The 12,929-nt window shown below is 46.3% G+C and overlaps 1 protein-coding gene across 6 annotated transcripts in view; it reads left to right on the top strand.

Moving 5' to 3' along the window:
• The window catches only part of rab3gap2 (RAB3 GTPase activating protein subunit 2 (non-catalytic)), a 42,316-nt gene that overhangs the window by 9,514 nt on the left and 19,873 nt on the right, over positions 1–12,929 (top strand). For all 6 annotated transcript variants that reach the window (XM_031829103.1, XM_031829101.1, XM_031829100.1 and 3 more), the window contains 18 exons: positions 455–534; positions 915–1,004; positions 1,205–1,344; positions 1,720–1,915; positions 2,046–2,189; positions 3,881–3,963; positions 4,078–4,142; positions 4,238–4,328; positions 4,454–4,581; positions 4,754–4,967; positions 5,090–5,187; positions 5,347–5,452; positions 5,580–5,740; positions 5,876–6,050; positions 6,208–6,381; positions 6,476–6,582; positions 8,285–8,351; positions 8,437–8,507. In XM_031829103.1, the coding sequence (XP_031684963.1) occupies positions 455–534; positions 915–1,004; positions 1,205–1,344; positions 1,720–1,915; positions 2,046–2,189; positions 3,881–3,963; positions 4,078–4,142; positions 4,238–4,328; positions 4,454–4,581; positions 4,754–4,967; positions 5,090–5,187; positions 5,347–5,452; positions 5,580–5,740; positions 5,876–6,050; positions 6,208–6,381; positions 6,476–6,582; positions 8,285–8,351; positions 8,437–8,507 (2,190 nt within the window). The remainder of the gene's footprint in view (positions 1–454; positions 535–914; positions 1,005–1,204; positions 1,345–1,719; positions 1,916–2,045; positions 2,190–3,880; positions 3,964–4,077; positions 4,143–4,237; positions 4,329–4,453; positions 4,582–4,753; positions 4,968–5,089; positions 5,188–5,346; positions 5,453–5,579; positions 5,741–5,875; positions 6,051–6,207; positions 6,382–6,475; positions 6,583–8,284; positions 8,352–8,436; positions 8,508–12,929) is intronic.

Here is a 12,929-nt window from a genome sequence, read left to right as displayed (position 1 = left end):
GTCCATCTTTTTCTTCACCTCATGCCTGTCTATTTATCTCCTTGAGAGATTGGTAGTTACTCTTTAAGAAGTAAGCACAGTCGGCATTAGTTCAGACCAGTGGCAGTGATTTTTGACATTTCTATTCTCTCTAGAGCAGAGATGGGCAATAATTTTGGCTCGTGGGCCACATCAGGATTTCTAAATTCAGAGGAGGGACGTTATTTTGAAAAAGGGCAGTTATTTGAACATTTATAAAGGTCCATTATAATTTCGACATACTTTCTATCTAGCCTGTAGTGTTATTTTAACCTAAAATAGTTTACCCCCCACCCCCAAAAAATGGTTTTCACTCAAATCTCCCGCCGACTGGATTGCCTTATTTTTCCCACCCCTGCTGTAAACAGAGCGGTGATTTCCACCAAATCAGCACGAAAATGTCCAGTCATAAAATATTGTTTTTATCTCTCTCCAGGGTAGCTCCCAGCCTCTCCTCTCCCATGTGGCTCTGGCTGTGGCGAGCAAACTCACATCGGCCTTGTTCAGCGCCGCCAGGTGCGTGTGTGTTTTTCTTGGTGATTGTATGTATGAGTCTTTTCCCGGTTGTCAGTATCTTGGCCTCCTGCTCCCTTTAATCATGGTGAGTATTCCCTGTGGTGCTGTGTGTGGGTGTGTTGATACGGCTGGGCCTTCACTGAGCCATGCTACCTCTGATACAGCCACACAGGACACAAAGCAGCAACATCAATACACTGATATATAGCCTCTCTTCCCTGACAACTAATTAATTATAACTCTTTATGTCCTCTCCCTCTTCTCCCTCTGTCTATCTTCTGCGTGGCTTCTTTCTTTCTGCACTCTTTCTCTCCCCTTTCCTTCTCTCTCTCTCCTATCTTGCCTTTCTTTCACATTGATCTCTTTCGCTCTCTCGTCAGTGGGTGGCTGGGCTGGAAGAAACAGAGTGAGGAGGAGCCAACTCAGAAACAGAAGCCCAAGGTGGAGCCGGCCACGCCCATGGCAGTCAGGTGACCAACACCATCCCTTTTGTCAGAAGAACTAGGGAACTGTTTGTGCTGCACATGCAATCTACGCAGTCAAATTGCCAAGTTATCTTTTTATTAACTTTAACATGAATCAATTAGCCTTTTTTAAAAATTTTTTACATTTCTCACTTAACTGATTGGCTAGCCCAAACTCCTTCCTCCCTCTCGTGTCCCGCCCTCAGGTTTGGTCTCCCAGACTCGCGGCGCCACGGGGAGTTCATCTGTCTGTCCCCCTGTAACACTCTGGCTGGGGTCACGGACGACTTCGGCAGGGTCACGCTGCTTGACGTGGGGAGAGGCATAGCTATCCGCATGTGGAAGGGTGAAAGAGAATTCTCCCTTCAACACTCAACAGTAGGGCCGGAACGATATCAGTATCGTGGCAAGAAAACAAAATATGAAAACAAACATCATTATGTCATCCAGAGTCACATTAATTTATTTCCAAGCTATAGTACACAATATTCAACATATAGCAGGTTTTTAAAGGACCAAAGAGTTTGGTCTGCTTCTTGTTTTCATTTTTTCCATGGAAAAAATATTGCAATACTGGTATCATCACAGCCCAACTCATCAGCAAATGAATTATCTGGTTTAGTATAAAGACAGCTAATGTTGAGTAGGGTCTAGTGTTTGACTTGGAAAAAGGCCCTACTTATTTATCTAGTTATAATAACCTATTTCTGTGTTTTCCCAGGATACCGGGATGCCCAGCTGGGTTGGGTACAGGTGTCTGAGGGGCGGGGCGAGCGCGAGTCCTCACCCTCTGCGCCCCTCCCTCGGCGCCACGCCCAGTTCCTGGTCATCTATGCACCCAGGAGAGGCATCCTGGAGGTGTGGGGCACACAGCAGGGGCCCAGAGTAGGAGCCTTCACTGTAGGGAAACACTGCAGGTACACACTTACACACACACACACACACACACACACACACACACACTCCGTTCTAATCGTATGTTTCTAAAGCATTTGAACTACTTTAACCAGTAACCATTTCCTTCTCTCCTATGTGTGTATGTGTCAGGTTGCTGTATGCAGGCTACCGGCTGATGGGGGTGAACAGTGTGACTAGTCAGGGCTGGTTGCTCCACACACAGCAGGTGTGTCTGTTTGACCCTGCTACTGGAGCGCTACGCACTGTCACTGTCCCCTTCCATCTGGCCCTCAGGTGACTTTTCACACTAACACACACTTCGTAGTACAGTTGAGACATCTTGGGAAGATCAGGAGTACAATTCTTGTATTGTGAAAGATTCCACATATATAGTGCATTCGAAAAGTATTCAGACTCCTTGACTTTTACCACATTTTGTTACATTACAACCCTATTCTAAAATGAATAAAATCGTTTTTTAAATTTTTGCAAATTTATTACAAATAAAAAGCTGAAATATCACATTTACATAAGTATTCAGACCCTTTACTCAGTACTTTGTTGAAGCGCCTTTGGCAGCAATTACAGACAAGTTTTCTGGGGGGTATGACGCTACAAGCTTGGCACACCTGTATTTGGGGAGTTTCTCTCATCCTTCTCTGCAGATCCTCTCAAGCTCTGTCAGGTTGGATGGGGAGCGTTGCTGCACAGCTATTTTCAGGTCTCTCCAGAGATGTTCGATCGGGTTCCTGCCCGGGCTCTGGCTGGGCCACTCAAGGACATTCAGAGACCTGTCCCGAAGCCTCTCCTACATTGTCTTGGCTGTGTGCTTAGGGTCGTTGTCCTGTTGGAAGGTGAACCTTTGCCCAGTATGAGGTCCTCAGCACTCTGGAGCAGGTTTTCATCAAGGATCTCTCTGTACTTTGCTCCATTCATCTTTGCCTCGATCCTGACTAGTCTCCCAGTCCCTGTCACTGAAAAACCTCCCCACAGCATAATGCTGCCACCACCATGCTTCACTGTAGAGATGGTGCCAGGTTTTCTCCAGATGTAACACTTGGCATTCAGGCCAAAGAGTTCAATCTTGGTTTCATCAGACCAGAGAATCTTGTTTCTCATGGTCTGAGAGTCCTTTAAGTGCCTTTTGAAAACTCCATACGGGTTGTCATGTGCCTTTCACTGAGGAGTGATTTCCGTCTGGCCATTCTACCATAAAGGCCTGATTAGTGGAGTACCGGTAGAGATGGTTGTCCTTCTGGAAGGTTCTCCCACCTCCACAGATCAACTCTGGAGCTCTGTCAGAGGGACCTTTCTTGGTCACCACCCTGACCAAGGCCCTTCTCCACCGATTGCTCAGTTTGCCCGGGCGGCCAACTCTAGGAAGAGTCTAGGTGTTTCCAAACCTCTTCCATTTAAGAATGATGGTGACCACTTTGTTCTTGGGGACATTCAATGCTGCAGAAATTTTTTGGTACCCTTCCCCAAATCTGTGCCTCGACACAATCCTGTCTCGGAGCTCTACGGACAATTCCTTCGACCTCATGGCATAGTTTTTGCTCTGACATGCACCGTCAACTGTGAGACCTTTTATATAGACAGGTGTGTGCCTTTTCAAATCTTGTCCAATCAATTGAATTTACCCCAGGTGGACTCCAAGTTGTAGAAACATCTCAAGGATGATCAATGGAAACAGGATGCACCTGAGCTCAATTTCGAGTCTCACAGCAAAGGGTCTGAATACTTATGTAAATAAGGTATTTCAGTTTATTTTTTTATACATTTGCAAACATTTCTAAAAACCTGTTTTCTCTTCGTCAATATGTATAGATTGATAAGGATTTTTATTTATTTAATCAATATTAGAATAAGGCTGTAACGTAACAAAATGTGGAAAAAGTGAAGGGGTCTGAATACTTTCCGAATGCACCATACACAGCCTGTGTAGTTTTACCAAAGGGACATAATGATTATGTTCCCTATGTCAGTGATAAGAAGAGTGAGAGGGCGAAGGACATGCACCTGCTGAAGAGACTGACCACACTACTGAAGAGCAGAGAGGTGGAACCAGGTACGACAGAGATGGAGGGGGGAAATTAAAAGATGGGAGGATACCCTTTACGGAAGTATTTGAACAGGGCAAACCAGAAGAACTCTTTCTTACTTTTTGACCTCCTCTCTACAGATATCCTGGAGAGCGAGGCCCAGAGTGTACTGCTGGACATCAAACACCCTGCCGTTAAGAAACAGGTCAACACACACACACACACATGCATACATACATAGTGGGGTCAGTACACCCAGGGAATGTTGTGTACTACTACTTACTGCTCTCTGTCCTTTAGGCCCTGGAGTCTTTGCTAGCCAATAAGAATGCTCCAGTCTCCTGTCTGACCAACATCACCCGAGTCTTACTGGCCAGTCTCAAAGGGCAAGGTACTGTGTATTTCTGGATATGTATTGAGGTTGAATATTATTAAACCGTGTACAAATAGGTGTCTTAATGTCTGTGTGTGTGGGTTAATGCCTGTGTGTGTTGCCCGTGTGCTCTGTCCCTGCAGACCCTGAGGCGGTAGATGAAGGTTTGTTCCAGTTGTGTTCCTCCCAGCTGAAACTGCTGCAGCTCTACACAGACATCCAACAGCTCCACTCTACTGGGGAGGCCACCACAGACACACACACTGAACCTGTGAGTACAACAAACACCACTGGTTGTACAGCAGTCTGACACTGAATTAACTAGCTACATTCAAGGCAGTAAACGGCAGGCCATTGCTGAGTTGTCAGCAACACTCACCAATTTGGAATCTAGAACCGCTCTTCTATTTTCTCTTGTTCCACATCCGCCTCTTCCTTTTCAGACGGAGGTTGCAGGTATAGAGGAGGAGCTGGCCCGTGTCTCCCCTACCCTGCAGCGCTACGCAGAGCTCACATCCGGCTCCCGCCCCTCCGTCTCTTTCGCCCTGGACTCCCCCGACGCATCACTTCCTGTCCGGAGCTTTCTGTCCCAGATGGAGTGTGAGGGAGAGGAGATCAGAGTGGTGCCAGGGCCCAACGCAGACTGGACACAGCTTGGTAGAATGAAAACGCACACACACACGACACAAAGATGCGCACAGACACACGCACACACACACACTATTACCTATAAGTGTATTAGAGGTTAGTTTGTGTGTGTGTGTGTTTTTCCCCTGTAGGGAGCTTTCTGTTCTGGGGCTGTCTGACAGGAGAGAGCCCTCTACAGAAAGTCTGTACCACACTGCAGAAGACCGGCATCAGCCCACAGCAACTACTGGTGAGGAGAGGTGGGAGAGAGGGTGAAGAGGTGGTGGAGGAATAAGAGGAAGCCAATTCTAGAAAGGGAGGATTTGGGTATGGGAGGAAGAATGGACTGTTTGAAATAGAATGAAATGTTACTCATCCATCTTGTCTGTTCGTGTGTGTTTTCCCTCAGTCTCTGCTGCTGAGTGTATGGCTGCACAGAGAGAAGGAAGTATTGAAAAAAACAGAGGCCGTCAGACACCTACACACACTGCTCACTGCCCTCAGCTCCATGAAAGGTGTGTGAGCACATCTTATTTCCAATGTGGTCTGTGCTGTGATGACATTGAGTTAGCTTGTGGTTAGATGGTATGTGGCTAGACTCCCATTGACTTCTGTAGACTGCTGTGTTCCTCCTCTCCCTAGGTGCGGTGGAGGAGTCGTGGGACATGCAGTGTGTCTCCCCCTGGTGGCAGCAGGTGCGGTCTGCGTGTGTCCAGTCCCACAGTTCTGCTGCCGCTCTGTTGGCTGCAATAGTGGCTCACCGCGCTGCTAAAGCTAACATTACCATCCTGGCTGAAACCAAGGTCACACACCACACACACACACACATATAATCACCTGGCTCTGGCAAAGGAGAGGGTGAACACACACACCCTAGCGCACACACACACTGATATGTGTGCTTCGTCACTGACTCTGTGTGTGTGTGTGTGTATCAGTTCCAGTCGGAGTGGGAGGCGGTGTCGTTGGAGCTGGAGCAGTGGGCGGTGTGTGTGAGACAGCTGGAGGACGTGTTGTCCCTGCAGACACTGCTGTGTGTGCCTCCTCCTCAGGGAACACCAGGGAGCGCCACACCACACTGCTCAGTCAAAGCCCTGCTGGAGGGGGGCCGAGGTACTGGATACGTACTATAAGAAATAAAAAGTCCATAATCCCTGAAGGAATCTCAGATCTGAGAGGGTTGGGATTGGTGAGAGTGATACAATACAATCACATATACAGTAGATCAGTGATTACCTACGCTCTCTCTCTCCCCTTCGTCCTCTCTCAGGTGGTATAGCAGACAGCGTGGCTAAGTGGGTGTTCAGGCAGGACTTGGCCCCTGAGCGGCTGAAGGACATGCTGCAGAGGAGGGGGGAGGCCGAGAGCACGGAACAGTCCTCCCAGCCAGAGCAGGGGAAGGGAGAAAAGAGCCAGGAGGATGCAGCCTTCAACAGGGCAGCAGGTGAGTGTGTACTCCTGTGGTCACTAACCTGATTCCTTCATAGGGAAGTGTATTTGTTGTTGTTATATTAGTGCGTGTTCCTGTGGTCCTCCAGAGCTGCTGGTGTCTGTGTGTCAGCGTTTCCCAGACTCCCTCTCTCCTGACCTGCTGTTTGCCCACTGCTGCTGGGAGTACGTGGTGCAGTGGAACAAAGACCCAGAGGTGGGGCTCTGTACAGTACCGGCACACAGACTTTCACATCCAACACACTCACATCTATACACACAGACATCCATACATATCTATATACACACTCACATTTACACACACAGACATGCACATACATACACATCTACAGCAGTAAAAAGTTAGGACACTTCTTAAACAATGGTTTTTCTTTATTTGACTATTTTCTACATTGTAGAATAATAGTGAAGATGTCAAAACTATGAAATAACACATGGAATCATGTAGTAACCAAAAAAGTGTTAAACAAATGAAAGTATATTTTAGATTCTTCAAAGTAGCCACCCTTTGCCTTGATGACAGCCTTGCACACTCTTGGCATTCTCTCAACCAGCTTCACCTGGAATGCTTTTCCAACAGTCTTGAAGGAGTTCCCACATATGCTGAGGACTTGTTGGCTGCCTTTCCTTCCCTCTGCGGTCCAACTCATCCCAAACCATCTCAATTGGGTTGAGGTCGGGTGATTGTGGAGGCCAGGTCATCTGATGCCTCACTCTATCACTCTCCTTCTTGGTCAAATAGCCCTTATACAGCCTGGAGGTGTGTTTTGGGTCATTATCCTGTTTAAAAACAAATGATAGTCCCACTGAGCGCAAACCAGATGGGATGGCGTATTGCTGCAGAATGCTGTGGTAGCCATGCTGGATAAGTGTGCCTTCAATTCTAAATAAATCTGACCGTGTTACCAGCAAAGCACCCCCACACCATCACAGCTTCTCCTCCATGCTTCACGGTGGGAACCACACATGCAGAGATCATCCGTTCACCTACTCTGCGATTCACAAAGACAGAAATCTCAAATGTGGACTCATCAGACCAACGGGCAGACTTCCACCAGTCTAATGTCCATTGCTAGTGTTTCTTGGCCCAAGCAAGTCTTCTTCTTATTGGTGTCCTTTAGTAGTGGTTTCTTTGCAGCAATTCGACCATGAAGGCCTGAATCACGCAGTCTCCTCTGAACAGTTGATGTTGAGATGTCTGCTGCTTTTATTTGGCTGCAATATGAGGTAGAGAAATGTTAATGAACTTATCTTCTGCAGCAGAGGTAACTCTGGGTCTTCCATTCCTGTGGTGGTCTTCATGAGAGCCAGTTTCATCATAGCGCTTGGTGGTTTTTGCGACTGCACTTGAGTTCTTGAAATATTCCGCATTGACTGACCTTCATGTCTTAAAGTAATGATGGACTGTCGTTGAGCTGTTCTTGTCATAATATGGACTTGGTCTTTTACCAAATATGGCTATCTTCTGTATACCACCCCTATCTTGTCGCAACACAACTGATTTAGCTCAAACACATTAAGGAAAGAAATTCCACAAATTAACTTTTCTTTTAACAAGGCAAACCTGTTAATTGAATTCCATTCCAGGTGACTACCTCATGAAGCTGGTTGAGAGAATGCCAAGAGTGTGCAAAGCTGTGATCAAGGCAAAGGGTGGCTACTTTGAAGAATCTCAAATATAAAATATATTTTGATTAGTTTAAAACGTTTTTGGTTACTACATGATTCCATATGTGTTATTTCATAGTTTTGATGTCTTCACTAATATTCTACAATATAGAAAATAGTAAAAATAAAGAAAAGCCCTGGAATTAGTAGGTGTGTCCAAACTTTTGACTGGTACTGTATATACAGTTTGAGGTGTACAATCAAATGTTTTGTTGTCTCTCACTCTGTAGGAGGGGAGATATCTTAGTTGGGCGGTGGAACATCTGAAGCTAGTCTCAAGTCCTCACATCCAGCTGGGTGAGACTATGCTTCACGTTATGCAATATTCACTCAGTGTGTCCCTTCGTTTGTGCTATAAGATGGTTCTCTCTTTCTCCTGCAGGCATCTCTTCAATGATGTGGAACACGTTCATCGTTAAATGTTTCTCAGCTGCTGCTTTCCTTATAGAGAAGGTGAGCAGAATATTAGGGATGTAAGATCGTTCCCTTTCAACACGATTCGATATCTAGATGCACGGGCTCCGATACAGGAATGATACGTTTTAGTTTGAAAGGAATCGATGTGAATTGGTTTGCATAAACACATACATTTTCCATTACAAATTAAAATCTGCAGATGGATCTGAAGAGCTAGGACTCTGAGCTGTATCTGTCTGAGCTGACTTCTTTCTCTCTCTGTGTGTGTGTGTGCTATATCTGTCTGAGCTGACTTCTTTCTCTCTGTGTGTGTGTGCTATATCTGTCTGAGCTGACTTCTTTCTCTCTGTGTGTGTGTTATATCTGTCTGAGCTGACCTCTGTGTGTGTGTGTTATATCTGTCTGAGCTGACCTGTGTGTGTGTGTTATATCTGTCTGAGCTGACCTGTGTGTGTGTGTTATATCTGTCTGAGCTGACCTCTGTGTGTGTGTGTGTGTGTGTGTGTGTGTGTGTGTGTGTGTGTGTGTGTGTGTGTGTGTGTTATCTGTCTGAGCTGACTTTCTCTCTGTGTGTGTGTGTGTGTGTGTGTTATATCTGTCTGAGCTGACCTCTGTGTGTGTGTGTGTGTGTGTTGTGTGTGTTATCTGTCTGAGCTGACTTTCTCTCTGTGTGTGTGTTATCTGTCTGAGCTGACTTTCTCTCTGTGTGTGTTATCTGTCTGAGCTGACTTTCTCTCTGTGTGTGTGTTATCTGTCTGAGCTGACTTTCTCTCTGTGTGTGTGTGTGTGTGTGTGTGTGTGTTATCTGTCTGAGCTGACTTTCTCTCTGTGTGTGTGTGTGTGTGTGTTATCTGTCTGAGCTGACTTTCTCTCTGTGTGTGTGTGTGTTATCTGTCTGAGCTGACCTCTGTGTGTGTGTTATATCTGTCTGAGCTGACCTCTGTGTGTGTGTGTGTGTGTTATCTGTCTGAGCTGACCTCTGTGTGTGTGTGTTATATCTGTCTGAGCTGACCTCTGTGTGTGTGTTACATCTGTCTGAGCTGACCTCTGTGTGTGTGTTATATCTGTCTGAGCTGACCTCTGTGTGTGTGTGTTATCTGTCTGAGCTGACCTCTGTGTGTGTGTGTTATCTGTCTAAGCTGACCTCTGTGTGTGTGTGTTATCTGTCTGAGCTGACCTCTGTGTGTGTGTGTTATATCTGTCTGAGCTGACCTCTGTGTGTGTGTGTGTGTTATATCTGTCTGAGCTGACCTCTGTGTGTGTGTGTGTGTGTGTGTGTGTGTGTGTGTGTTATATCTGTCTGAGCTGACCTGTGTGTGTGTGTGTTATCTGTCTGAGCTGACCTCTCTGTGTGTGTGTGTGTGTGTGTTTTCTGTCTGAGCTGACCTCTCTGTGTGTGTGTGTGTTATATCTGTCTGAGCTGACCTCTGTGTGTGTGTGTGTGTGTGTGTGTGTGTGTGTTATATCTGTCTGAGCTGACCTCTGTGTGTGTGTGTGTGTGTGTGTTATATCTGTCTGAGCTGACCTCTGTGTGTGTGTGTGTGTTATATCTGTCTGAGCTGACCTCTGTGTGTGTGTGTGTGTTATATCTGTCTGAGCTGACCTCTCTGTGTGTGTGTGTGTTATATCTGTCTGAGCTGACCTCTGTGTGTGTGTGTGTGTGTTATATCTGTCTGAGCTGACCTCTGTGTGTGTGTGTGTGTGTGTGTTATATCTGTCTGAACTGACGTGTGTGTGTGTGTGTGTGTGTGTGTGTGTGTGTGTGTTATATCTGTCTGAGCTGACCTCTGTGTGTGTGTGTGTTATATCTGTCTGAGCTGACCTCTGTGTGTGTGTGTGTTATATCTGTCTGAGCTGACCTCTGTGTGTGTGTGTGTGTGTTATCTGTCTGAGCTGACCTCTGTGTGTGTGTGTGTGTTATCTGTCTGAGCTGACCTCTCTCTGTGTGTGTGTGTGTGTTATATCTGTCTGAGCTGACCTCTCTGTGTGTGTGTGTGTTATATCTGTCTGAGCTGACCTCTCTGTGTGTGTGTGTGTGTGTGTGTGTGTGTGTGTTATCTGTCTGAGCTGACTTTCTCTCTGTGTGTGTGTGTGTGTGTGTTATATCTGTCTGAGCTGACCTCTGTGTGTGTGTGTGTGTGTGTGTGTTGTGTGTGTTATCTGTCTGAGCTGACTTTCTCTCTTTGTGTGTGTTATCTGTCTGAGCTGACTTTCTCTCTGTGTGTGTGTGTGTGTTATCTGTCTGAGCTGACTTTCTCTCTGTGTGTGTGTTATCTGTCTGAGCTGACTTTCTCTCTGTGTGTGTGTGTGTGTGTGTTATCTGTCTGAGCTGACTTTCTCTCTGTGTGTGTGTGTGTGTGTGTGTTATATCTGTCTGAGCTGACCTGTGTGTGTGTGTGTGTGTGTGTGTTGTGTGTGTTATCTGTCTGAGCTGACTTTCTCTCTGTGTGTGTGTTATCTGTCTGAGCTGACTTTCTCTCTGTGTGTGTGTGTGTGTTATCTGTCTGAGCTGACTTTCTCTCTGTGTGTGTGTTATCTGTCTGAGCTGACTTTCTCTCTGTGTGTGTGTGTGTGTGTGTGTTATCTGTCTGAGCTGACTTTCTCTCTGTGTGTGTGTTATCTGTCTGAGCTGACTTTCTCTCTGTGTGTGTGTGTGTGTTATCTGTCTGAGCTGACTTTCTCTCTGTGTGTGTGTGTTATATCTGTCTGAGCTGACCTCTGTGTGTGTGTGTGTGTGTTATCTGTCTGAGCTGACCTCTGTGTGTGTGTGTGTGTGTGTGTGTGTGTTATCTGTCTGAGCTGACCTCTGTGTGTGTGTGTGTTATATCTGTCTGAGCTGACCTCTGTGTGTGTGTTACATCTGTCTGAGCTGACCTCTGTGTGTGTGTTATATCTGTCTGAGCTGACCTCTGTGTGTGTGTGTTATCTGTCTGAGCTGACCTCTGTGTGTGTGTGTTATCTGTCTGAGCTGACCTCTGTGTGTGTGTGTTATCTGTCTGAGCTGACCTCTGTGTGTGTGTGTTATATCTGTCTGAGCTGACCTCTGTGTGTGTGTGTGTGTTATATCTGTCTGAGCTGACCTCTGTGTGTGTGTGTGTGTGTGTTATATCTGTCTGAGCTGACCTGTGTGTGTGTGTGTTATCAGTCTGAGCTGACCTCTCTGTGTGTGTGTGTGTGTGTTTTCTGTCTGAGCTGACCTCTCTGTGTGTGTGTGTGTGTTATATCTGTCTGAGCTGACCTCTGTGTGTGTGTGTGTGTGTGTGTGTGTGTTATATCTGTCTGAGCTGACCTCTGTGTGTGTGTGTGTGTGTTATATCTGTCTGAGCTGACCTCTGTGTGTGTGTGTGTGTTATATCTGTCTGAGCTGACCTCTGTGTGTGTGTGTGTGTTATATCTGTCTGAGCTGACCTCTCTGTGTGTGTGTGTGTTATATCTGTCTGAGCTGACCTCTGTGTGTGTGTGTGTGTGTTATATCTGTCTGAGCTGACCTCTGTGTGTGTGTGTGTTATCTGTCTGAGCTGACCTCTCTCTGTGTGTGTGTGTGTGTTATATCTGTCTGAACTGACCTGTGTGTGTGTGTGTGTGTGTGTGTGTGTGTGTGTGTGTGTGTGTGTGTGTGTGTTATATCTGTCTGAGCTGACCTCTGTGTGTGTGTGTGTTATCTGTCTGAGCTGACCTCTGTGTGTGTGTGTGTTATCTGTCTGAGCTGACCTCTCTCTGTGTGTGTGTGTGTGTTATATCTGTCTGAGCTGACCTCTCTGTGTGTGTGTGTGTGTGTGTGTGTGTTATCTGTCTGAGCTGACTTTCTCTCTGTGTGTGTGTGTGTGTGTGTGTTATATCTGTCTGAGCTGACCTCTGTGTGTGTGTGTGTGTGTGTTGTGTGTGTTATCTGTCTGAGCTGACTTTCTCTCTTTGTGTGTGTTATCTGTCTGAGCTGACTTTCTCTCTGTGTGTGTGTGTGTGTTATCTGTCTGAGCTGACTTTCTCTCTGTGTGTGTGTGTTATCTGTCTGAGCTGACTTTCTCTCTGTGTGTGTGTGTGTGTGTGTGTGTGTTATCTGTCTGAGCTGACTTTCTCTCTGTGTGTGTGTTATCTGTCTGAGCTGACTTTCTCTCTGTGTGTGTGTGTGTGTGTGTGTTATCTGTCTGAGCTGACTTTCTCTCTGTGTGTGTGTGTTATATCTGTCTGAGCTGACCTCTGTGTGTGTGTGTGTGTTATCTGTCTGAGCTGACCTCTGTGTGTGTGTGTTACATCTGTCTGAGCTGACCTCTGTGTGTGTGTGTTACATCTGTCTGAGCTGACCTCTGTGTGTGTGTGTTACATCTGTCTGAGCTGACCTCTGTGTGTGTGTGTTATCTGTCTGAGCTGACCTCTGTGTGTGTGTGTTATCTGTCTGAGCTGACCTCTGTGTGTGTGTTATATCTGTCTGAGCTGACCTCTGTGTGTGTGTGTTATCTG

Source organism: Oncorhynchus kisutch, linkage group LG7, assembly GCF_002021735.2.
Source record: "Oncorhynchus kisutch isolate 150728-3 linkage group LG7, Okis_V2, whole genome shotgun sequence".
Taxonomy (NCBI): domain Eukaryota; kingdom Metazoa; phylum Chordata; class Actinopteri; order Salmoniformes; family Salmonidae; genus Oncorhynchus; species Oncorhynchus kisutch.
The sequence above is the reverse complement of the archived record's forward strand: the minus strand, read 5'-3'. Positions and strand labels throughout refer to the sequence as shown.